This window comes from Copadichromis virginalis, linkage group LG3 (genome assembly GCF_057382275.1).
Source record: "Copadichromis virginalis isolate Kocher_CV1m ecotype Utaka linkage group LG3, C_Virginalis_male_GT1.1, whole genome shotgun sequence".
In the NCBI taxonomy this organism is placed as follows: domain Eukaryota; kingdom Metazoa; phylum Chordata; class Actinopteri; order Cichliformes; family Cichlidae; genus Copadichromis; species Copadichromis virginalis.
The window spans coordinates 724,707-751,105 of NC_140620.1; the positions used below are offsets into that span (position 1 = coordinate 724,707).

At 42.5% G+C, this 26,399-nt stretch overlaps 1 protein-coding gene across 1 annotated transcript in view; it reads left to right on the top strand.

The window, feature by feature from the left end:
- The first annotated feature begins 490 nt into the window (after window positions 1–490).
- The window catches only part of LOC146712178 (uncharacterized), a 52,121-nt gene continuing 26,212 nt past the window's right edge, over window positions 491–26,399 (top strand). Inside the window, exons 1-5 of the mRNA XM_085451952.1 lie at window positions 491–531; window positions 23,805–23,846; window positions 24,077–24,352; window positions 24,427–24,660; window positions 24,754–24,996. Of these exons, the coding sequence (XP_085308078.1) occupies window positions 495–531; window positions 23,805–23,846; window positions 24,077–24,352; window positions 24,427–24,660; window positions 24,754–24,996 (832 nt within the window). The 5' untranslated portion in view covers window positions 491–494. The remainder of the gene's footprint in view (window positions 532–23,804; window positions 23,847–24,076; window positions 24,353–24,426; window positions 24,661–24,753; window positions 24,997–26,399) is intronic.

The following is a 26,399-nucleotide window of genomic DNA, read 5'->3' on the forward strand; positions in this document are numbered from 1 at the left end:
AATGACTGGATATGTAAAGGGCTTTGGGGTCCTTAGGGACTAGTAAAACGCTATATAAATACAGACCATTTACCAGTTGTGGTTGCTCGTTTTCCTTTTGAGTTGTTTGTTTGTTTCTTTTTGTTGTTGTACTTTTTCTATGTTGTTGTACTTTTTCAACATGTTCAAAATAAAGATTCAATCGATCAATCAGTTGTTGGGTTTGCTCTGGTAGGGTGTTGCTGTGATTTGATGCTTTAAAAAAAAAAACGAAGTTAATGCTGTGGGACCAACATGTTGATGATAATGAGCAGAGTCATAGTCAGCCTGTGCTCTCTGAGGTGCTGCTTTCACACACTGAGCTGTGATGGACTGAGAAGGACAGCTGGGACACTTCATGAAGGACCTTTGTGAGCCGGACACACAGCAGCACGCTGACGTGAGAACAGGAAGTGATGAAAGCGGGCATCTCTCCGTAGCTCAGAGCCCACGTGCTCAGTCTACATCCAGACACCATGAAGCCAGCAGCCACCCCTCTGCTCCTCCTCCTCGGTGAGTCCCTCACTCATTTATTTCCAGCAGAGACTCTAACAGCAGCTCACAGTCTGTATATTATAACATAATATAACATAGGTTATACAAGGTTGCACTGCCAAATATCAGCTATTCCACTAATTAGGAGTTTGTACAGCTTGAGACAGTTTGTACTGTCAGAACAAACCATACATTGATTTTAATTACAAGTGCATAAACAGTATATTTGTTTTGGTTTGTTACAACAATGTGTCATATTACTTTTAGAAGTAACTGTGTTACATGGCTGGCCTGATCTGAACCTGAGTGATAGTCTGTTATTGGATTACTATGTGCAGAATCAGTTTGTCCATAACAAACACCATGTCCATAAGTGCACATGGGACCAGGACGCCATTCGTCTCAAATGCACAGCCATAATTTTGTAATGGTGTCATCAGATGTGCAGCTGTATGTCTTCAACATTCAAGTGAAGACAGGAGCTGAGCTGTCAACTGCTGACTAGGGCTGGGTATCGTCACTGATTTCTAGAATCGATTCAATTCCGATTCACAAGGTCCCGAATCGATTCGATCCACGATTTGATTTAATTCGATTCGAAATTTTGACAGTAAGAAATATAATTCAGATCAGTACATTTACATATTTTTGTATCTATAAAAAGGAAGCTGACACACGCAAGACTTTATCACAGGTGTGAGCGTCACAGCAGATGCCTTTGTGTCAAAGTAGCTGAAGATAAAACACAGAAAAACATGAAGGTGATTTTCCTGGATTTTATAAAAATATTCTTCAGTACATCAAAAACGAAAGAAAACCATTAATCAACATATGAACATTACCTCTGACGTTACAGCGGTTTTATTACAGACACAGCGTTTTGCATTTTGAATAATTTTAAAAAGTTTAAATTTGTTCAGTATTGAACAGCAGAAATGAGGTTTTCTTTTCGGAAGAATGAAAAGGGAAAAAAACAGCGGCCGACAGCGCTGTAAACAACAGTAGACTTGTGCGTAACAAGCAAGCGAATAATGAAGAAAGGGAGAGAGAGAGAGAGAGCGAGAGAGAGAGAGGGAGAGAGAGAGAGAGAGAGAGAGAGGGAGAGAGAGAGGGAGAGAGAGAGAGAGAGAGAGAGCTGTGCATCGCGGTGGAAGCAAAACAGTAAAAGTGAATTCATGACGATGTTTATGTGAAGCGTTTGGATCTTCTTTTGCTGCTGGTTCGGTCAATATTGTTTGGAGAGAGATCAAACTAACAGCTTTAGAATCAGCGGCGTGAACACAAAGCGAGGACCCGCCGACAGATCAGAATCAGCGAGCTGTCGGCTTTCAGCCCCGACCGTGAGAAAGGCGACATCTAACTGATTCTGATCCGCGGGTCGCGCTGTGTGTTTAAGTCTATGTGCAGAATCCGTGTACCTGCTCTCATTTACTGTCTTAACTGTTTGGTGGTTCTTGAAATTTTGTGAGATGTCACCTGAGATTCTGGCATTTCGGGCAAAATAAATTTATATTAAAAAATCGATTCAGGATTTTAATGAATCGATTTTACGTTATCCAAGCCAGAATCGATTCTAATCGATGAATCGATTATAAAAACCCACCCCTACTGCTGACCACTGGGTGGTGAGTTGTATCAGGTGGTGGGGGAGGATGTTGAGCAGGCCTGGTGCACCTCGCCTCTGTCAGTGCGCCCCAGGGCAGCTGTGGCTACAATGTAGCTGCCATCGCCAGTGTGTGAATGTGTGTGTGAATGGGTGGATGACTGGATGTAGTGTGAAGCGCTTTGGGGTCCTTGGGGACTAGAAAAGCGCTGTACAAATGCAGGACATTCACCTAACCAGATAGTGAGGGTGTGCTGGAAATGCCTAGCAAAGGCCACATTCCATGACATCTTCAACTCCCACCTCCAGCAGAACCACATCAGCATTTCAAACGAGGCTGAGAACACTGAGTTTGAAAGGGCCATGTTCTGCACCTTAGCTGTTAAGTATACTTCATGGGGCTGCAGCTGGAAAGTTAGTAAAGTAAAAAGATAACAAAAGATGGCTCTTTACTGTCATTGCACATTCATACTTGGTACAATAGTACATTGAAACTGGAAACTGTCCCACGTCAGCACTACACACAACTAAACACAACACAACACACTATCTTTAAAGTAGATTTTTGTTTAAGTGCAAGAAAGGTATGAGCAAAAAAGGAATGACTTTCAATGGAGCAACGGTGGACATTTGGTCTGACAAAACTAGATGTGGTAGAGGGGTTGCTCTGTAGCTTTTTGGATGTTGCTGTAGGCTTTATCCAGAAACCCTCTTTTGTTCTTACTGGAGTGGCCATTCCTGTTGTGATAGTGGACCATGCTTGTTTCTTTAGCCGTGCCAGGGGCCCTGCCCTGCAGCCTCATTTTTGCCTCCTTTGTTTACGTTGCCTGTTGGGTTTGCCCCTGGCAAGAACCATCCACGGAGACCCTGGAGTTCTTATTATAGCCTATTACTGGGGGCGAGGTTGCTGAAGTAGTTCAACAACTCTTTGGTGGCCAGGCCCCTAAGGTGGATGAGGTTCACCCTGAGTTTCTTAAGGGCCAACTGGCTCTTTGTATGATCACGTGCACGAGGGAGATGTCTGAGACAAGTGCCGTTCCTGCAGCTCGAACCCCACTCACTCTCAGTTAGCTCCCCCGTAGCACTGCTCTTTATTGTGGTTAGATGAGTATACATAGGTTCATCAACATATGACATCTTATACAGGCATACATGTGAACAAAGAGTACCAGTATGTGTGTGTGTGTATGTGTGTACATGTGCGTGTGTTTGTATGTCAAGATGTGAGCCTGTGAACGACTCCCCAAAGCTGTTGCTAGGAGCCCAGCGGTCCACCCAGAGGCGGAGCCAGACATTTGAAACACCCGGGGCTTAGCCCTAAAGGGTAGTATGCATGTGGGATTTTTTTTTTCTTTTTTTGGGGGGGGATGTAGAAATGACTGAAAGACTAATTGGCTCTGTTTTGACTTTTGTTCAAAAAAGAATGACTTCATATAGGGAAAAATATATATCACATGTGCAGGACACCTTAAACTAGTTTTTTAATTAAGCAGCGAGGCAGAACAAAGTCGGGGCTGCATCAAGACACGAGGACTAAACCCCAATTCAACCAGACCCAGAACTGATCCGGAATTAAAACAGGACTACAACAGTTCAAAATCAGGACTACTGAGGACTTAACCAAGACAGAACCAGAATCAGAACTAGATGATAGTAGCACTAAAAATCATCATAGACCTGCACTACACTTATTTTTTAATTCTACCAAAGTACAAAATTTAGATTGAGAAAAGTTTATATAATTATTCAGCCTTGTTGTGCAAACAAGCCTGCAAAACTTAATAAATATAGAATTTGAAAAATAGCAAACCTAAAAAGAAACACTAGGTACGAGATACACGAGGACCTGTGATACGGTGATACTTTTGGTAAACAACCATTTGACTAACATGTGTGTCTCACCTGCTCTTGTTCATCTCTGTTCTGTCCTCATTTTCCATCTCATTGTCCCTCTCTGCAATGGCGTGTCCAGCGGGGTGGCCTGGGGGGGCACAGGCCACCCCCCCAACCAGACTGGCCACCCCAGGTGCCACCCCAAAAGCAAAACAATAAAATTCAATCAAATATCAAATGTCCGATTATGTTTTCACGGTGAAGCTCAGATATCCGAGTGTAAGTGACTGCAGCATCGGCTTCTGCGCTATGTGCATCACGTTAGCAAAGGTAGGAGAGCCAAGCACGAAAGTATCGAATGCCAGGACTGCCATAATGAATTAATTAAATACACCATTAAATAATTAATTAAATGTGGCAATAATTAATTAAAATTGGAATTAATTAATTAAATAAATAGTTATGACACATGTAATTAATTAATTATTGACACATTTAATTAATTATTGACACATTTAATTAATTATTGACACATTTAATTAATTATTGACACATTTAATTAATTATTTCAATGATATATTTATTTATTTCATTTTGGCAGTCCTGGCGCCTGGCTCTCATCATGAAATAATTTTATCTGTCAGCCTCACCCATCAAACTCAGGGGGCGGGGTTAACGCTGCCCATGCAGCTTCTCTAACATTTGATTGGTTCCCGTGCAAAGTAAGTCAAAACAGGTCGATCCTAGATAATCGATTGCTTGTGTAGACTTGGGGCAGCCAGGTATCCCAGAATGCAGATCAAATCACAGGCAGAAATGGTGGTGGTGTAGTTTTAAAATACCCCGTTTTTCTGTCACCAGCTACACTTTTAACAGCGTTTTAGCCGCGAATGTCGCGCCGTAATCTTCACATGTCTGGTCAGGTTGTCAACATAGAACATGTTTGCAAAAGTGCTCAGATGTTTTCAGAGATTTCACTAGCTCTGCTAACAGTTAGCATGCAGAGTGCACCGAGGGGGTTACGTTAACCGGTTTGTTTACATATTCCACTCTCCGTGTTCCACATGTTGCATATGCAGATTCTCATTTTCACCGAACGATCGTCTCTTTCCGCCTGGTCTTGTGTCTCTGTGCTTCTGTAACATAAAGAACGAGCTGACATTTTTCTCACGAAACCAGCGATCAGCTTAACAGACCCTCAGTTTACCTGCATGCATCTGTCAGCTGTTTAACACCTGCTGCTAATTCAAGAAACACGCCTACGTTACCTGGTGATAGTCACAGTTTAACTGGGCAGCCGGTGCTCGATATAACGCAATGTCAGCGCATTTTTCTGCACAAGATAAGTAAATATAGTGTTTTCCCCGAGCGCAGAGCTGCTGGAGCTTGTTCCCTTACAGAGCACTTCATCAGCGGCTGATGTCCAATCACCGGCACACAGCTTTGAAACCTCAGCTGAGTTTTAGCTCTCAGTGGTTAAACGCTGGACTTCATTCACTCAGGTTCTGTCTGTCGGGTCACGTTTACTTCGCTGTTTTATTTACAACTGAGCAAATCGGTTTGGCTGAGGTTAAAGTTACGTTTCATAACTGCATAGTTTCACAGACCTTTAATGGTTCAGTGGCACATGTGTTAGACTGAACTATCATCTAAATATCATCTGTTTTTTAATAGTTATTCAACTGTATTCTAAGCACCAGCTGTCTGTTAGAATGTGATATTTTTCTCTCTCTGTTGGCAGAGGTATAAAAATGCGCAGGAAAATCTGACGTGCATGGCAAACTTCACCGACGATATTTAGGGAGGAATAAACACACGTCAAACATAAATGAACCATTTGCCTGTCTCCATAATTGAGAGCATTTTCTCTTATGTCAACACTCTCTCTCTCTTTTTTTTTGCTTTTTCGGTCATGTTATGTTTACCTGTCAAAGGCTTGTTACAAACTATGAAACACATCGTGCAGACTTCTGGATGTTAGAAGAAAACGAATACTGCTCATGAAGGAGACTAAAGGCAGGAAGGTGTCCTTTAAAACTAAACATGTTAATAGGACCTCCCTATTTATATCATAGTTTATGATATAGCACGTGTATTTCAGTAATAGCCTGCTGATTTCAGTGTGGTGAACAGTCTCACAGCTCACGTAGGCGTTATCTGTGATACTCCTTAACTATAATTTATCCAAGTTAACTTCAGTTAACCATTCAGACGGTTCTTTTGCAATGAAAAACATAAACACCAATGCTGCCGGTAGGTTTCCTCAGTGCCAGCTGTTAACATTATAGCTGCTTATGCAGTAACCATGGTAACCACGGACTCTGAGCGGCTGGATCGACGGAGGTCAGACAACAATTTTACATGTATGATCTTAAAACAGGACACAGCCACTATACGTGCTGGCCTCATATCAAATGTGAAGGCAGACTGAGTCTATGTTTGACGTTTGTTTATATCTAATCTTCCTTTTCAAACATTTAAACAGCAGCGAGTCTGCAGCTGAGGGAACACAAACTCAAACTGTCGGAACAGGTTTGCTCGTTTCTTGGATTCATTTGGTGATTTATTAAATGTATAACTGTTATTCTAATCTGCTGCTGAGTCTCTTACACTTTTCTTTATGCTGTATATTTTCACGTCTCTGGAATAGTTGGAAGTTAGATAGTCAGCTGAGAAACTTTGTGTTAACTCATGGAGCTGAGCTATCGTGGATATCATGGATATGCTGACCTCGCTGCGTGGTGTACAGAGCGAGGTCAGCATGATTAATAGTCACAATAAAAATATTAGCCGAACATCATGAAGTCTGTATGTGTTTCATAGTGTCAAACAACCTTTGTACAGTTAAAGCCAGCAGTTACTACATGACGGAAACACCAACGTTATCTCTTTTATGCGTTTATACACAGGTCACGCTGATTACTGAACAAAAACCCAAAGATCAGATGTCAAACAGATTTATTTGCTCTCTCTCCTCCTTAAACATGTTTTTAATGTTAGTTATAATTCAGAATTGGCGACTGAAACACGTAGGACACATAAGAACATCAGGAAATAAAACATCGATAAATATAACCTCAGTAAAAGAAGTCAGCGGGGGTTACTACAGCTGTGTACCGGGGCCTGCGCTTTGTCGGTGGGATTGCTTGCGAGGCGAGCGGGTCTATCCCACGCTTTGCCGTGAGACTGGGACGACATCTCCGAAATCATCGAAACACTTTTGCAAAGAGGCTGTATCTTGACAAACCGACCAGACACATGAAGATTAAACCGCTACATTCTCGGCTAAAAAAATATTAAAACGGTATTTGGTGACACACAAACAGGGTTTTTCAAAGCTCAGTTCTGTTAGCTTCCACATGCCGGTTGTTGTGTGCTAGAAACAATGGCCACCAGGCCAAAGCAAATTCAAATTCAAATTCAAATTTTTATTTGTCACGTACACAGTCATACACAGTACGATATGTGGTGAAATGCTTGGACAACTGCTCGTGACCTAAAGAAAACAAAAAAGGAAAAGGCTATGAATACGATAGGAAATAAATATGAAAAATTAAAAAGGGTAAATTTAACTAGGAAGGAATAAAATATAAATTAAGGTTAAAAATGAAATAACTGTACAACACACTGGGAAAGAATAAGATAAAATATATAAATCCAACCCTAACCCTAACCCTTCAGCGTCTCCATTGCCGAAGCTGCTGCATTGAGCTGCGGCCGCAGGGTGGTTGGTGCCTGCCGTGGTGGTAATCCCCGAACCAAATGGTGGACACCAGAGGTGAAGGGAGCCACCAGGCTGAAGAAGGAGTCCTATCAGGCTTGGTTAGCCTGTGGGACTCCGGAGGCAGCCGACAGGTATCGACAGGCCAAGCGGAATGCGGCTCGGGCAGTGGCTGAAGCAAAAACTCGGGTGTGGGAGGAGTTCGGAGAGGCCATGGAAAAAGACTTTCGGACTGCCTCGAAGAGATTCTGGCAAACCGTCAGGCGTCTCAGGAGGGGAAAGCGGTGCTCTACCTGCACTGTGTATAGTGCTGGCGGAGCGCTGTTGACGTCGACTGAGAAAATTGTCAGGCGGTGGAAGGAATACTTCGAGGACCTCCTTAATCCCACTGACACGTCTTCTGAGGAGGAAGCAGAGTCTGGGGATGAGGGGAATGACCCGCCAATTTCCGGGGGCGAGGTCACTGAGGCAGTTAAACAACTCCTTGGTGGCAGAGCCCCTGGTGTTGATGAGGTCCGCCCCGAGTTCCTGAAGGCTCTGGACGTTGTAGGGCTGTCCTGGTTGACACGCCTTTGCAATGTTGCGTGGAGATCAGGGGCAGTACCTGTGGAATGGCAGACCGGGGTGGTGGTCCCCATCTTTAAGAAGGGGGACCGGAGAGTGTGTTCCAACTACAGGGGGATCACACTCCTCAGCCTCCCTGGGAAAGTCTATGCCAGGGTGCTGGAAAGGAGAGTTCGTCCGCTAGTCGAACCTCGGATACAGGAGGAACAATGCAGTTTTCGTCCTGGTCGCGGAACACTGGACCAGCTCTTTATCCTCTCCAGGATACTTGAGGGTGCATGGGAGTTTGCCCAACCAGTCTACATGTGTTTTGTGGACTTGGAGAAGGCATTCGACCGTGTCCCTCGGGGTGTCCTGTGGGAGGTGCTGCGGGAGTATGGGGTGTCTGGCCCATTGCTACGGGCCATTCGATCCCTATACAACCGTTGCAAGAGCTTAGTTCGCATTGCCGGCAATAAGTCGGACTCGTTCCCGGTGGGTGATGGGCTCCGCCAGGGCTGCCCTTTGTCTCCGGTTCTGTTCATAATTTTTATGGACAGGATTTCTAGGCGCAGCCAAGTGGCGGAGGGCTTTCGCTTTGGTGGCCTCAGAATCTCATCTCTGATTTTAGCGGATGATGTGGTTCTGTTGGCTTCATCGGGTGAGGGCCTCCAGCTCGCACTGGAGCGGTTCGCAGCCGAGTGTGAAGCAGCGGGAATGAGGATCAGCACCTCCAAATCTGAGGCCATGGTTCTCAGCCGGAAAAGGGTGGAGTGCCCACTCCGGGTCGGGGATGAGTTCCTGCCCCAAGTGGAGGAGTTCAAGTATCTCGGGGTCTTGTTCGCGAGTGATGGGAGAAGGGAGCCGGAGATCGACAGACGGATTGGGGCTGCAGCTGCAGTAATGCGGACGCTGCACCGGTCCGTCGTGGTGAAGAGGGAGCTGAGTGTAAAAGCGAAGCTCTCAATTTACCGGTCGATCTACGTCCCTACCCTCACCTATGGCCACGAGCTGTGGGTAGTGACCGAAAGAACGAGATCGCGGATACAAGCGGCAGAAATGAGCTTCCTCCGAAGGGTGGCTGGCCTCTCCCTTAGAGATAGGGTGAGAAGTTCGGCCATCCGGGAGGGGCTCAGAGTAGAGCAGCTGCTGCTCCACATCGGAAGGAGCCAGCTGAGGTGGTTCGGGCATCTGACAAGGATGCCCCCTGGGCGCCTCCTGGGTGAGGTGTTCGAGGCATGTCCCACCGGGAGGAGGCCCCGGGGCAGACCCAGGACACGCTGGAGAGATTATATCTCTCGGCTGGCCTGGGAACGCCTTGGTATTCCCCCGGATAAGCTGGAGGAGGTGGCTGGGGAGAGGGAGGTCTGGGCCTCTTTGCTTAGGCTGCTGCCCCCGCGACCCGGCCTCGGATAAAGCGGATGAAAATGGATGGATGGATGGATATAAATTAAATTGAAAATAAAATAAAATAAAATAACTGTACAACAAAATACACAATATAGAACTATATAAGAATGTATCAACAAAATACACAAGAAGTATAAATAAATATATACACAATAACAGCAGCAGTGATTTAAGTGATGAAGTGAAAACAAAGTCCAGAATGTCCAGTGTGTGTGTAAGAACTATATGTGTGGGTCAGTACTGTGTGGTGGTGTGATTGAGAGACCGTATCGCCTGCGGGAAGAAGCTCCTCCTCAGTCTCTCTGTGTTGGTCTTCAGGGAGCGGAATCGCTTTCCTGACCTCAACAGAGAGAACAGTCTGTTGTTGGGATGGCTGAGGTCCTTCACCATCTTCCTGGCCTTGGTCCAGCACCGCCTGCTGTAGATTGAGTGCAGGTCAGGGAGCTCGGAGCGGATGGTGCGCTCAGCTGATCGCACAACCCTCTGTAGAGCTCGTCTGTCCTGCATGGTGCTGTTCCCGAACCAGGTTAAGATGTTTCCCGTCAGGATGCTCTCTATGATGCACGAGTAAAAGTTCCTGAGCACCTTGGAGGGCAGTTGGAAGTCTCTCGAGCGTCTGAGGTGGTAGAGACGCTGACAGGCCTTTTTCACCACGGAGTTGATGTGACAGGACCATGACAGGTCCTGCGTGATGTGAACTCCGAGGTATTTCAATGGTTTTGACTCGATCAGCGTTAACCCCGCCCCCTGAGTTTGATGGGTGAGGCTGACAGATAAAATTATTTCATGATGAGAGCCAGGCGCCAGGACTGCCAAAATGAAATAAATAAATATATCATTAAATAATTAATTAAATGTGTCAATAATTAATTAAATGTGTCAATAATTAATTAAAATGTGAAATACATAAATAATTAATTAAATGTGTCAATAATTAATTAATTACATGTGTCAATAATTAATTAAAATGTGAAATACATAAATAATTAATTAAATGTGTCAATAATTAATTAATTACATGTGTCAATAATTAATTAAAATGTGAAATACATAAATAATTAATTAAATGTGTCAATAATTAATTATTTACATGTGTCAATAATTAATTAAAATGTGAAATACATAAATAATTAATTAAATGTGTCAATAATTAATTAATTACATGTGTCAATAATTAATTAAAATGTGAAATACATAAATAATTAATTAAATGTGTCAATAATTAATTAAAATGTGAAATACATAAATAATTAATTAAAATGTGAAATACATAAATAATTAATTAAATGTGTCAATAATTAATTAAAATGTGAAATACATAAATAATTAATTAAATGTGTCAATAATTAATTAAAATGTGAAATACATAAATAATTAATTAAATGTGTCAATAATTAATTAATTACATGTGTCATAACTATTTATTTAATAATTAATTCTAATTTTAATTAATTATTGACACATTTAATTAATTATTTAATGGTGTATTTAATTAATTCATTATGGCAGTCCTGGCACTCCATTTGAAAGAAGGCACTGCAGGAAACAATTTTTCGGTGAAAGAAAATGAGGACAGAATAAATGTCCCGGTAAGTAATATTAAGTTTGTTGAGTTTAGTAAACTTCGGTGAAATTAGAATCCCAAGGAAAAAATAACACTTAAAGAATTATTGCAGCCGTGGAATATTTCAGACAGTATGCTGCTGAGGGGAGCTAACATAAGAGTTATGAGTTATAAGATATAATCTAAGTCGTAACATTGCTGTATGGAGCTGCAGATTTGGTTGCAGGTTAACATAGCTGGACTGGCCATCGGGCATACCGGGCATATCCCCAGTGACTTCTTTTTTTTTTGTAACGGCATGAACAATGAGAGGTGGTGGATTGGCCAGATGCAGGTCGATGTGTAGAAATAACTCAGTTGTTTGGTGGTGGCTATGGCGGGGCTTCCACAGAGGCCAGCAGATGGATGAGGGAAGGGGAGGCAGGAGGAGAGCCCCGAGGCGGCCACCAGTCCGAGTGTCAGGTGAACTGAACTTCAGGTAAGAAGTTATGACCTGCAGTCTATCTGGGTCAGATATAAACTAAGTTTAGGTGGAGTTTATTTTCATGTTGCTGACTTTTTACTGTCAGTTGCAATAACTCATACTGCGTTCTAGCCAGTTTGATGGAGTTTTTATACAGCTGGGTGGGTGCTATGATGTTACTGATAGTGAACTTTATTTTATTCATAAGGTTAGTTAGTAGAGTTGCCAACGGCTCCTTAAAAATGGAATAGTCCCTCATTTAGAGAAAATATTACACGTTTCGTATTGAGCTGAGAAGAGATGCGGTTTGTCCCGGACTTTCGCTATAATGAAAAAAAGACACAAAGCTGGAGTTATTCTGTGTGTTTACGCTGCACAGCTGCCTCTTCTCCTCTCATTCTCTCCCCTGCCTCTCCTGTTGCTACTTCAATCATTAAACTGATCAATGATCAGCTGATCGTTTCTCTTGTTTATTTATCGCCCACTTTGCGCCAGAAAGAAGAAACCAGCGGAGGTCGCATTAAACAACAGCAGCACGTTTAAGCTTGATCAGCTGTTGTTAGAGTTTATTTAATATTAATTTCTAGTATCAGCTGATGTTTGCTGGAGCCACAGCTGTAAAGCTGCTGGTCATGATGGTTTGGATATGTGGTGAGAGGGAAACATGAAGATGAAACCAGGAGATGTCCTTACTGAATCATCAGAGCTGTGATGGAGAAACAGGTTTACCTTTTAGGTGACATGAATGAGTTGAAGTTATGAACTGTTTCTGAGAGACAAATAACACCAGGATCCTTTTCTAAGCAGCTGACAGCTGGTAACTGTGCAGGGGCGGGTCTAGCAAAGTGTTGCCAGGGGCCAGGTAGGGCATTAACAGGGAGAGGTGGGCACAAAGACATACTTTTCTTTCTTATTCTCATTTAAAATATCTCGCTGTTATTAAATAATTATCTAAATCTTACAACCAAAGTTTTTATCTGACGTAAAATGTATAGAAATCATACATATACCAACAAGACTGTACATCACTGTCACAACAGGGTTTGTTTTCAGTCAAAGTCTTTATGGCTTTAATACCTGGTGGGTCGGTCTGTAGTCAAAATGCCCGATTTTCTGTCCCAGTCCAGCCCTGCAGGTTATACTGGCAGTGTCACCATGCCAGCTGACTGTATTTCATCATCAGCCAGTGTTGTTCTTTATCAATATTACCAAAGTTTACCATAAGGCAGCATAGAAAGTATTTACTTGCTTTCAGGTTTCATTCAAATGTTAGTCTTTTCAGTTGTTTCTCCACTTTTTTCCTGTTTCAAAATCAAACACCAGTTTGTGAGAAGATTATCTTCTTTTTTTAACAGGCAGATAAAGTTTTACATTGGCATTGGCTAATTTGTCAATTGTTTGTTACAAATGTTCGTATTTTAATATTAAAAAATGTTTTTGCCCAAAACATATGTGCACTACATGTCAGTAAAAATACTATGCAAATATTGATGTCCTTGAATGCTGAGTAAACACTGACTGATTGTATCTCTTGTACTTTATCAACGCAGTATCTAAAAACTTTGCATCGTAGTGGTTAAAATCTCATTCTAATAAGAGTTAAAAGTGCATTCGGTTATTAGGTTTATAGGATTATTGAATTATGGTTAATGGTTGGTAGAATTTTTTTTAAACATTATCTGCCAATTACATCTGCCACCCTTCTCCAAATCTGTGCCCCTACCTGGCCCCCCCAACAAAGATTTTCTAGACATGCCACTGCCTCTCTGTTCCTCTCTCTCCCTCTTTGTGCTGACAATCATCAAATATACAGTTGAAACCAGATATTTACTCTTCAGATAAAAACACTTTTTTAATTGTAACATCAAATCAGACTAAATGTTTATTTTTTTAGATTGATAAATATAAAAAACATATTTGTTAAATTTAAGAGTAAAGAGAGAAACTATCTGTATTTCTTAATTGCAAATGGCACCAAATTGTATTCAAACTGAGCCACACTTATGAAGCTCCACAGTTCTGTTCCTGGTGTTTTGGTTGATATCTCTTGATGTTCCCATGTCACAGAAACAGGCTCTGTGTTTTGCCTTATATGCATCCACAGCTGTGCCACCAGTTTACTCACATGGACTCTACTAACCTATCAGAAGCTTCTTCAGCTCAGAATGGAATCGTCTGGAGTTTTCTTATTAATTAACAATAAACTTAGTGTACATGTACTCCTAAATTTGATCAAAGTGATAAAAAATAGAAGCTCTGTCTCTCTGTATTCTGACATTTAACTAATTCAAAAGATATATCAATATTTATCTAAAACAAAAGTTTACTCTAAATTGATGTTGTACAGTAAAAACGTTTTATGTTTTCTCCCTAAAGTGTAAATATCTGGTTACAAATGTGAATATCCTGCTGTGTACTGAAATCTCTCTTGTTTTGCATAGAAATATACTGAACAACATACAAAGCATAATATATAAAATAACATTTACCTGAGTTTTTTCTTTGAAAGAAGCCTCTAATGTCCATTCTTATATTTCAGTACATAACTGAAACCGATTTAGTCGGGGAGGGTAAGAACTGAAAATATGAAATAAACACACGTAAGCTAAGACTCTCTAAAAAATAGCATTTGTTCGGCTTTTCATTTCACCATTTGTTGATTCACTTGAAGAGCAAGTAACGTAATATTGGTCAAGTGATCAGTTTGATATCTTTCGTGATGCACCGTCATATTTACATTATTTGTACGGTACCAATGATTTGCTTTGGTACCTGGTCAAACTTAAGCTCTCCTTAGTATGGCTGGCTCCGTTTCTCCAAAAGCGCACACAGGCAGCAGCTGCCCCGCCCCCTCGCTCAGTCATTTAGTGCCTGAGCTCGGATCATACCAATATCAGGGGGGATTCACGCACAGTCGTAAATTCCCACAGTGTGCACTATGTGCGTTGACTATTGTGTGTACTTTTTGTTTTATACAGTTGTCAGCCAGGCATCTAACTATGAAAAAATTACACTCCAAAAGACCCCGGGCTTCTGACAAAACAACCCGGGCTTAAGCCCAGTAAGCCACCCCCACGCTCCGCCCCTGGGTCCACCTAAACAAAGGGCTCTTATACTTAAACAGATACAGAGTAGGTGTCCTCCTATACCATAAATCAGAAAGAGAATGTACTGATGTTTTTAATGAACACCTTTTATTGCTCGTAATGCACAAGCACACCAACAGAGAGCACTATACCCTTCAACATACATTGTAAAATTAATATTACAACACTCCCACTTAATTTTACCATGGAGTTCACTTACTTGACTGCCATTGCTTATTTCTTTCCAAAAAAAAAACAAAAACCCAACAACATTATGTACCTTTGTCACAGTGTTACTAGAAAATAAACATTTTCTCTCTTGGTTTAAACTTTAAAAAAATGTACTGTGTCCATCTTAGACAAAACTACTATTCTACATTACAGTTATATGCTTGACATCTTAACATAAGCATAATATAGGCATGTTAAGCATATGATAACCCTTTTTAAACTGAACACAGTCCAATCTTCTCTCTGAGATACTCAAACTTTTGTCTAGGCAGTGGTTTGGTTAAGATGTCAGCCTTCATGTTTTCTGTACAGCAGTACGTCAGCTGGATTTGTCCATTTTGCACACATTCATGAATGTAGTGGTAACGAATGTCTATGTGCTTTGTTATTGCATGATCAACTGGATTTTTTGCGATTGCAATTGCTCCTTGATTGTCCTCCAGGATCACTGCTGCTGTGGTCTCCAGTCCAAGCTCAGTTAGTAGTCGTCTTAACCAAATTCCTTCTTGTGCAGCTTGGCTCAAAGCAATATACTCAGCCTCTGCAGTTGAAAGTGCAACTGTTGCTTGTTTCTTGCTAAGCCAACTGACTGCACCTCCTGCAAGTAGAAAGATGTTTCCAGTTGTAGAACGTCGATCGTCCTGATCACCTGCCCAAACAGCATCTGAATACCCAACCAAGGTTCCTGTTTCTGTCCTTTGATATTTGAGTCCCAGGTTTACAGTTCCTTTCAAATATCTCAGGATTGTTTTCACAGCTGTCAGGTGTGTAGTGTTTGGGTTTGTATTGAACCTTGACACCACACTCACTGCTTGTGCAATATCTGGTCGTGTGGCCATGGCAGCATACAATAAACGTCCAACCATTGACTGATGCATGCTTGGGTTTACAGGTTGACTGACATCATCACTCTTTCTTAATTTGACATTTGTGTCAGCCCGAGTTGCTACTGGATTGGCACTGTCCATTCCATACTTTTGTAGTATGTTTTCAATATACTGTCTCTGATGAAGCATAACATGGTTTTTGGCCTTGTCTTGGACCACTGAGATGCCCAGAATGTAGGATAGCTCAACCATGTCCTTCATTTTGCAGTGTTTCTTCAGAGTGTCCTTTAAGTTCTTCGTGCTCTCTGCTGATTCTGTAATCAAAATCAGATCATCAACATGCACAGCCAATATTTCCAACTCCTGACCTGTTCTAACAAACACACACTGATCTGAAGTACTCTGTGTAAACAGAGGTTAATAACAGATATGATTCAATGCAGAGAGGTCTGTTAATACATAGTTTTTCATGGGAATCCCCCGGCAGCCTACATCTATTGCAGCATAACTAAGGGAGGATTCAGGGTCACCTGGTCCAGCCCTAACTATATGCTTTAGCAAAAAGGAAAGTTTGAAGCCTAATCTTGAAAGTAGAGATAGTGTCTGTCTCCTGAATCCAAACTGGAAGCTGGTTCCACAGAAGAGGGGCCTGAAAACTGAAGGCTCTGCCTCCCATTCTACTTTTAAATACTCTAGGAACAACAAGTAGGCCTGCAGAGCGAGAGCGAAGTGCTCTAATAGGGTGATATGGTACTACAAGGTCATTAAGATAAGATGGGGCCTGATTATTTAAGACCTTGTATGTGAGGAGCAGGATTTTGAATTCTGGATTTAACAGGAAGCCAATGAAGGGAAGCCAAAACAGGAGAAATATGCTCTCTCTTTCTAGTCCCTGTCAGGACTCTTGCTGCAGCATTTTGGATTAGCTGAAGGCTTTTCAGGGAGTTTTTTGGACATCCTGATAATAATGAATTACTGTCGTCCAGCCTGGAAGTAATAAATGCATGAACTAGTTTTTCAGCGTCACTCTGAGACAGGATATTTCTAACTTTAGAGATGTTGCACAAATGGAAGAAAGCAGTCTTACATATTTGTTTAATATGTGCGTTGAAGGACATGTCCTGGTCAAACATGACTCCAAGGTTCCTCACAGCGTTACTGGAGGCCAAGGTAATGCCATCCAGAGTAAGAATCTGCTTAGATACCATATTTCTAAGATTTTCAGGGCCGAGTACAATAACCTCAGTTTGATCTGAGTTAAGAAGCAGAAAGTTAGCGGCCATCCAGGTCTTTATGTCTTTAAGACATTCCTGATGTTTTACTAATTGGTGTGTGTTACCTGGCTTCATGGATAGATAGAGCTGGGTGTCATCAGCATAGTAGTGAAGATTTATGCTATGTCTTCTAATGATACTGCCTAGGGGAAACATGTATAATTTAAACAGAATTGGTCCTAGCACCGAACCCTGTGGAACTCCATAATTGTCGTGCGGCGGCTGTGTGAAGGCAAGAGAGGAACCAAATGCACGGCTCTAGACACACGGGGATGAACTCAAAGGCAGGTCTTTATTAACAGGAACATAAGAAGTCATACAAAACTATACTGGGAGAAACTAAAGCTGAGGCGCTGGGAAGACACGGGAAAAGCACACAACCTAGAGGGACGACGCAACACAGAACAAAGGGACACTCTGACATAAATACACAGAGGGAAGTGGGAGCACACGGGAAACACAGCTGAAGACAATTACTCATGACCGAGCAGGGAGGACACGAAACTGAAAATACTGACACCAAGATGTGGACCTTAAACACAACGCAGTACACAGAGATGAGCACAGAGAGAGAGAGGCAGAGAACAAGGATGAATACGAGGGGATGAGGAGAACACAGAACACAAAGGACGGGAACACGGTACCAGAACAAACACCACAATAAAAGCATGGACACAGGGGGAATCCAAATACCAAACCAAACAATCCAATGAACATAAGGAACAAAATACAAAACCACAGGAAAACTGAGAACACTGGGTCAAAATGACCCAGGACCATGACAATAATTGTCCTTAGTGGGTGAAGAGGACTCTCCATTTACAGGAACAAATTGGAGTCTATTAGATCAGAATCAGAAAACTTTATTAATCCCGAAGGAAATTAGGGTTACAGCGGGCAGCACGCTAATGGCGCATGCGCACTTACAAAGGAACCTTCTGACCAAACCTTACACAAACATCACATTGGGGAGACATGTCAGAAAGGTAGGCTGATAGGAAAAAAACAACAAAAATACATAACATGAGGTGAGAGGAGGAGAAAAAAACTCCACTCAGACTGAGCTCCTAGTGGGAGAACAGTTTGATAACAGAAAAAACACCTCAGCACAAAAAGCACACTATCAATACACCATAGAAACACAAGACAAGCAACAGGGGCGGGTAAAGGGTAAGAGAGAGCCGGTGTAGACAGCGCATCCCGTCCTGCAGCATGTCTGCGCTGGTCCAGTCGACCGCCATCTTCCCCGGTAGGGCACAAGCATTGAAGGCGTTTGGAAAGGGAGGGTGGATGAGTGTGTATCCGTGTATGTGTGTGTGTGTCCACAGTTCAGCTGAGACAATGTCCTTCGCCCTGCTAGGCTAAGTAAATAATCTTCCAGCCAACCCAGGTGGCCTTGCGTAGGATAGGAAGAACAGTCTAAGCACAGTCTGTTATCAAGGTGTTTTTGTTCAGCTCCAGCCTTGAGATCACAGCTGGCGCTGAAGGGGTATCCGCATGAAGTGATGGTGGCTTTTACTTTAGTGCGATCAACTCATATGAATTTCAAAGCTGTTCTAACAGTCCAACACTGGTCTCTCAATCTCCCGTTGGAGAGCCGTGAGCTTCTCCATGATGTTATCAAACTTACACTCCGTGATGTCGTCATTCTTGTGCTCAAAGAGCAGATTCTGAGAACTCACGACCGCAGTGAGCTTCTCCAAGATGTGATCCAATTTTCGCTCAGAGGTCTTATTCTGAGTGTTCACGGCAGCCGTAAGCTTCTCCAAGATCTTATCCGTGCTGCACTCAGTGAGCCCATTTTGAGAACTCACCACTCGTCCCATCGATTCAATCCCAGCGGGCAGCCTTGTAGGGTTTTGAACAGCGGATTCCACTTTCTTTAATCTTCGATAAGCCAGGGCCAAGCCAGGGCCAAGCCAGCTCCGATCAGCAAGAACCCTGTTATCATGGTTCCGAATTGGTAGATATCTTCAACACTCATGCTCACCCAAGCCCAGACTTCTCATTGAGAAAAGGGTGTCAATTGCATTCAGGGACCAGTTGATCAAATCCATAATTGTCTTTTAGGTTTTAGAGAACAGACTTTGAGAGAGTGTTCCAGGGAAAAGTAATACAAAAAAACACGAGACTAGACAAGGATACAACAGGCTAAGCAGGGAAGATAAGGCGGAGAGGACAGGAGAAAAAGTGTGACCGCCTTCGCCAAGACCCAAAATGTCTTTTAATATGATACAAACCACTGCAGCGCAGTACCTGTAATACCTACAGCATGTTCTAATCGCTCTAATAGGATATTATGGTCGACAGTATCGAACGCTGCACTGAGGTCTAGCAGGACAAGCACAGAGATGAGTCCACTGTCAGAGGCCATAAGAAGATCATTTGTAACCTTCACTAAAGCTGTTTCTGTGCTGTGCTGAGCTCTGAAACCTGACTGAAACTCTTCAAATAAACCTCTGCAGATGATCTGTTAGCTGTTTGACAGCTACTCTTTCAAGGATGTTTGATATAAAGGAAGGTTGGAGATTGGCCTATAATTAGCTAAGACTGCTGGGTCTAGAGATGCTTTTTTTTTTTTTTTTTTTTTTTTTTTTTCTAAATGACATCAGAAACAGCAGTATGCGACATTACGTGATGGCAGAGCTTCAGTTCATCCTTTGTCATTTTCTTTTTTTTTTTTTTTTTTTTTTTTTTTTTAATAAATAGGACAGGGGGAATGAATGAGAGAGAGAGGGGGAGAGAAAGAAAGAAAACCAAAGGGGAGAAGAGACGGTGAGAAGGGGGGGGAAGAGAGAGAAAAAAAAAAACTCCTGGGTCACCTGTATGGAGAAAAAACAAACAAACAAACAAACAAAAACAAACAGAGGAGACAGCAAACAACAAAGAGCAACATAATAATAGAGAAAACAAAGCACCATCACAATAAACTAGCTAGTCATAGATATCAGTATTTACTAAGTAATAAACGATATTGTGCAGCACGCAAGATAGACAGCGCACAGTGTGCTTTGAGGCAGCAGCCAAGAAAGCTTTAGTCCGCGTCTGTGAATACCCATGTGTGCATACCTGTGTGGATCAGCATGCTTGCATTCCAAAGGTTTCTCCATGTAATGATCTGCTAGGGAGTGTGGGGGGGCCACAGCCCCGTCCTCCAGGGTGTGAAGCGGGTATGGAGGAGATCAAATCTCCAGACATCCAGAGGCCCCCAGAACACAAGAGACCATGGAAGACCAACAGAGGGGCAGCCGCGCCACTGTCCCAGAAAGAGCTGAGGAGAGTCCCAGATGAGGGCTCGCCCAGCAGCCGCGGAGCAGAAGTCAGGGGCAGTTGCAGTGACGCGCCCGTGAGCTCCGCCGGCCCCCAGCTGCGCCTGAGTGACCGAGCCCTAGGCCGAGAGGCCGGGGGCACCCCACCTCCAAAGGGGCCCGAGCGAGCCCCAGGCCCCAGGCCCCGACAAGCGGCCGCCAAGGAGTGAGCCGGTGTGTACCCGGACGCCCACCCCCAGACACAAGAGATGCTTTTTGAGTAAAGGTTTAACTACAGCCAGCTTGAAGGCCTGTGGTACATAGCTGATTATTAGAGATAGGTTGATCATATTTAAGATCGAAGAATTAATTAATGGCAGGACTTCTTTGAGCAGTTTTGTAGGAATGGGGTCTAAAAAGACACGTTGATGGTTTGGAGGAAGTAATTATTGAAGTTAACTCAGAAAGATCAATTGGAGAAAAAGAGTCTAACTTAACATCAATGGTACTACAGTTTTTTACAGACGCTAGGACACATTTCTCAATACTTAGGTCACTTTTGCAAAACTCCTCACACAGTGAGCACAACAGAAGTCTATGTGGGCTAAACTGAGGACCAGTTATCATTGTTTTGGCACAAAATGCATTCAATGACTACATCTCTCAAATTTCATGAATTATCTTCTCACTCAGACGCAACAACTGCCAAAAACCTTTGTATGGACAGGACATTTTGCATGTGCTTACATACTGTTTTCAAAACTGTTAAACATATGGCCAAAACAATAACACAATGCAAAACTTGAAAAGACAGCAAAATCCAACAGCAATATTTTATTGAAACATATTTTAAATCTAAAAATGCAGTTTAACCAGCCACAGCTGATTCTCATTGTAGATGAACATCTGCACAGGTGTTACTCCTTCAATTTTTCAACTCCTTCAATTCTGGCAGCCAGAAGATTCTTTCCTAGGTGTGTTGCCCTAGATGACATAAGATGTGATGTGGATGAGAACCTGTGGCCAAATGGAGAAGACAGAGTAGATTAGCATTACTATTGTATGTGTATCAGTGGATGGTGTGTATACAAATACTTGTATTTTGGGATTACTTAGTGCAAAAATAATAAAAATACATAAACAAATATTAACGAATTCTGCATGATGTCTGATTCATTCCAGTAACATATATTGAAACTATAAACAGAGATGTGTCCTTGTTTTACACAGGAAAACACTGTGTAATGCTACATGTTGTTAGTGTTTTTTAGGTCATTGTTTTGTGGGTGACAAAGTGTGTTTGTCAGCTGTCAACCTTTGCTAGTGTTCTGGAAGAATGAGTTTATTTGAGACCTGAATGAAGTGTTTTGGTAGTTGTAGTGCATTTTGAATGTGAAATGAACTGCTTTGCCAAGCTGACGGTCAGTTAGGAGGATTGTGTGAAGAGTTTTGCAAAAGTGACCTAAGTATTGAGACATGTGTCCTAGCGGCTGTAAAAAACTGTAAGAGTAGCTGTAGATAATATTACATCTGTGGGATGATTATTGGTAATTTTTTCTCTAATGATAAAAATTTTATTTGTGAAGAAGTTCATGAAGTCATTACTAGTTAACGTTAAAGGGATGGTTGGCTCAAAAGAGCTCTGACTTTTTGTCAGCCTGGCTACAGTGCTGAAGAGAAACCTGGGGTTGTTCTTATTTTCTTCAATCAGTGATGAATAGTAAGATGTTCAGGCTTTGCGGAGGGCTTTCTTATAAAGCAGCAAACTATTTCTCCAGGCTAAATGATGATCCTCTAAATTTGTGACACGCCATTTCCTCTCCAGATTACGAGTCATCTGCTTTAGGCCTGGAAGTTTGAGAATTATACCACGGAGTCAGGTACTTCTGATTAGAGACCTTAGTTTTCACAGGAGCTACAGTATCCAGAGTCGTACGCAGTGAGGAGGTGAAATTATTAACAAGATAATCGACCTCTGTTGGAGCAGCGTTCAGATAGCTGCTCTGCTCTGTGTTGGTACAGGGCATTGGAGATGATAACAGTGGGTGGGCTATATTCTTAAACTTAGTTACAGCACTTTCAGAAAGACATCTACTGTGATAAAGTCTACTCTTCACCGCTGTGTAATCAATTATTGTAAATGTAAATGTTATCAGGAAATGATCAGACAGGAGAGGGTTTTCAGGAAACACTGTTAAATGTTCAGTTTCTATGCCATATGTTAAAACAAGATCTAGAGTGTGATTAAAGTGGTGGGTGGGTTCTTTTACATTTTGAGAGAAACCAATTGAGTCTAATAACAGATTAAATGCCATGTTGAGGCTGTCATATTTAGCATCTACATGGATGTTAAAATCACCCACAATAATTATTTTATCTGAGCTCAGAACTAAATTAGATATAAAGTCTGAGAAATCAGACAGAAACTCTGTGTAAGGCCCAGGTGGACGATAGATGATAACAAGTAAGACTGGTTTCTGAGTTTCACAGCTGGGGTGGACGAGGCTAAGCATCATTGGAAGCTGACACAGTCTCTATGGAGATGGGTTTTTGGGGGGGTAGCAGGAGGAGAGAAGCTGCAGAGAGGCGTGTAAGAATGCAACTCTGCTTCCTGGTCCCAACTCTGGATAGTCATATTTTGGGGGGTTTAATAAATTTGTCCATATTTCTAGAAATGAGAGCTGCTCCATCCAAAGTGGGATGGATGCCGTCTCTCCTAACAAGACCAGGTTTCCTCCAGAAGGTTTGCCAATTATCTATGAAGCCCACATCGTTTCTGGGACACCACTCAGACAGCCAGCAATTTAAGGAGAACATGCGGCTAAACATGTCACTCCTGGTCTGATTGGGGAGGGGACCAGAGAAAACTACAGAGTCCGACATTGTTTTAGGAAAGTTGCACACCGATTCAATATTGATTTTAGTGACCTCGATTGGCGGATTCTGTTCTCACATGTCTGAGAACAGAATCATTACCAGAGGATGACGTGTATGAAGTGAGATTAATTTCAGCTTGGTCATGTGACGTTCAGCAGAGATGGAGGAGCTCTGCTTACTAAGCTGACTAATGTTTGAAGGAAATTAAATCATGTGGTGCTGCTGTCAGGTACTTTACAGAGCAGCAGACGGTACCTTCTCCTTTTTCACTTTGAGAAACATAACTGCTCTTTATTGCTACTGGCTGCCATAAACTAATCATGTTTAATTAAACAGAGTCATAAAGGCCACTCTCAGTGGGAGTGGGTGGAGTCAGGTGGAGCTCCTCGATCAACTCTTGAGCTGGAGCTTGTGTGAGTTGTTGTGTATAAACAAAGCTGAACTGAATAGTGCAGATAACCAGAGGTCAGCTGATCACAGCCTGTGTCATTGATATGTGTTACAGGTGTGTGTGTGTGTGTGTGTTTGTGTGTGTGTGTGTGTGTGTGTGTGCGTGTGTGTGTGTGTGTGTGTTGCAGGTGTGGGTGTTATAATGATATGATGTGTTGCAGGTGTGTGTGTGCTGCTGCTGTCTGCACCGACTGTTTCTGCAGGTGAGTTGATGGAAGTGAAAACAATCAGTGAGACTCCAACAAGAACACAAATACACTTACTGTGTGTGTGTGTGTGTGTGTTTGTTGGTGTGTGTGTGTGTGTGTGTGTCTGTGTGTGTTTGTTGGTGTGTGTGTGTGTGTGTGTGTGTGTGTCTGTGTGTGTGTCTGTGTGTGTTTGTTGGTGTGTGTGTGTGTGTGTGTGTGTGTGTCTGTGTGTGTGTGTCCTCCAGTGTCTCTGTCTGTCAGTCCAAACCTTCAGCAGGTCTTCAGCAGATCTTCAGTGGATCTGAGTTGTGTTGATGATGGACAGACAGCTGAAGGATGGACAGTGAAGAGGAGCAGAGGAGGACCCACTGAGGACTGTGGAGCAGCTGCAGGCTTTGGGAGGCTTCTTGGTTCCTACTGTGTTGTGAATATTTCTGCTCCCAATGAAACCTTCTGGTGTGAGGACTCCCCTGGACAGCAGAGTGACAGAGTGTCCTTCAGTGTCCAGTCAGACACTACAGGTGAGATGTTCCAGCTGTGTCTCTGTCTCTGTGTGACTCTGCTCTCATTAACTCTGTTTGTCTCTGATGGTCAGATAAAGCTGTCATCCTGGAGATCCCTGCACTTCCTGTGAGGACAGGAAGTGATGTCATTCTGCGCTGCAGACAGAGGAATGGTGACACGGTCGCAGCTTATTTCTCCATCAAAGGAAGTTCTGTTGGTCCTAAACGAGAGCACATCATCACTAACATCACGCAGGCTGATGAAGGTCTCTACTGTTCTACTGATCAGGGTGCAAATTCTCCTCATAGCTCTCTGAGGGTCAGAGGTCAGAACACTGACATCACTTCCTGTTTAAAAGCTGATAACATTGTGACCTGATAATAAACTGACTGAACCATCTTCATCATCTCTCCTGCAGATCCTCCTACAATCACCCATCCTCCTCCTCCTCACTGTCCTCCTCCTCCAAGCACCTCCACAAACGGTGCTCCTCCTGTAAAAACTCCTCTTACTTGTCCTCCCTCCCCTCCTCTCTCAGCATCCACCTGTCCTCCTCCTCCTCCTCCCTCTCTCCTGGTCCCAGTTGTAGCAGGTCTGGTCTCTGTGGTTCTCTTGGTTCTGGTTCTGTGTTTGGTTCTGTTCCTCTGCTGGAAACTTAAAGGTATGCAAGCTCTCACTTACCTGATATGAACAGTTGTAATCCGATTACTGTGTTGACCTTCTGACCCTACATAAATTAAATGACTGGGTCACCTCTGTCCAGATCAGTGGGTTTTACTCATCCAAACATGTAGTTATGGTGGGTTTGAATGAATACTCCAGTGATGCTGCTCAGTGATTCTTCAATTTCCTAAATAAAGGGTGCATTTTATTTAAGATTTTATGTGTCTAACCTCTGACACATAAAGCTATGTTATGCCACAGTTTGTTCTTTTAGTTTGGAAGATTTCACTATGTAGTATAAAAAGAATAAATGAATGACATTACATTTCAGTTCTTTAGGATTTATTGTAGAGCCAGGCAGAAGCAATATTAATTCAGCCGGGGATTCCCATGATGCATTGAGTTTTTCCTTTCCAGTCACCTTTCTCACTCACTATGTGTTAATAGAGATTGACAGACCACGTGACTTTCGCGCATTGCATGCCGGGAACTCGTGGCAAAACAATCCAAGTACCGCATCAAACGCAAGCATTTGCAGCACCGCAAAATGTTCATTCTCCCGTTCCAATACCTTCTTGGTTTTTCTTTGCCACCCAAAAAAGGAATGTACAAAACGAAGGAGAACAATGCCGGACCGTACAAAGACAGACTTGATGAAAAGGCAAAGAAAAGATACGAGGAAAAAATCAAACCAGTGAAAGGGTCAGACCCTTAGGAGCACGAAGAGTGGATAAAAAACGTCAGCGTGCTGCCCAACTTTCACCACGCTCAGATTTATAATTATACGGTTCTTGGAGTGAGTACATACACATACACAAGCCCAGGTACAGTTTAGCGACGGATGGGTACAGGACCTTGAAATGCACCGTGTAGAACAAAAGACCATCGTACGTATCATAAGTTTACCAGTCTCACAAATTGTCTTCATAAATACACATTCATTAACCGTTTATTAATAGGACCTTTGAGCTCAACGGTAATTAATTAGTAGTGGAAATCATTTCTGGTAGCATCACAGAAATGTAGCAGTGACAATAATATTGTATGTTGTATTCGCACTGGGCAATTAGTGATACAAAACAACTGTTTTACCCTGTGAATAAAAGTATATGTTTTTGTCAATGTACCATGGTAATAACAGAAGTGAAACACAATATTGTGTCAGGACAATTCACTATTTATGCACAATAAACAAAGGAGCATAGCGCGACAATTTCTGTTCAGCGCCAGACTTGCTTGTAACCTATATCACCAATTATGTTAAGAAAAATGACGTATTAACTACTACAAAACTCTGACCTTTGTGGGAATGCTTGGAGCAGACTGGGAAGTTATATTTGGTCTTTGAATGGCTGCAATCCAGGCCATCCGTCGCCTCTTTATTACTTCGGAAATAGAATA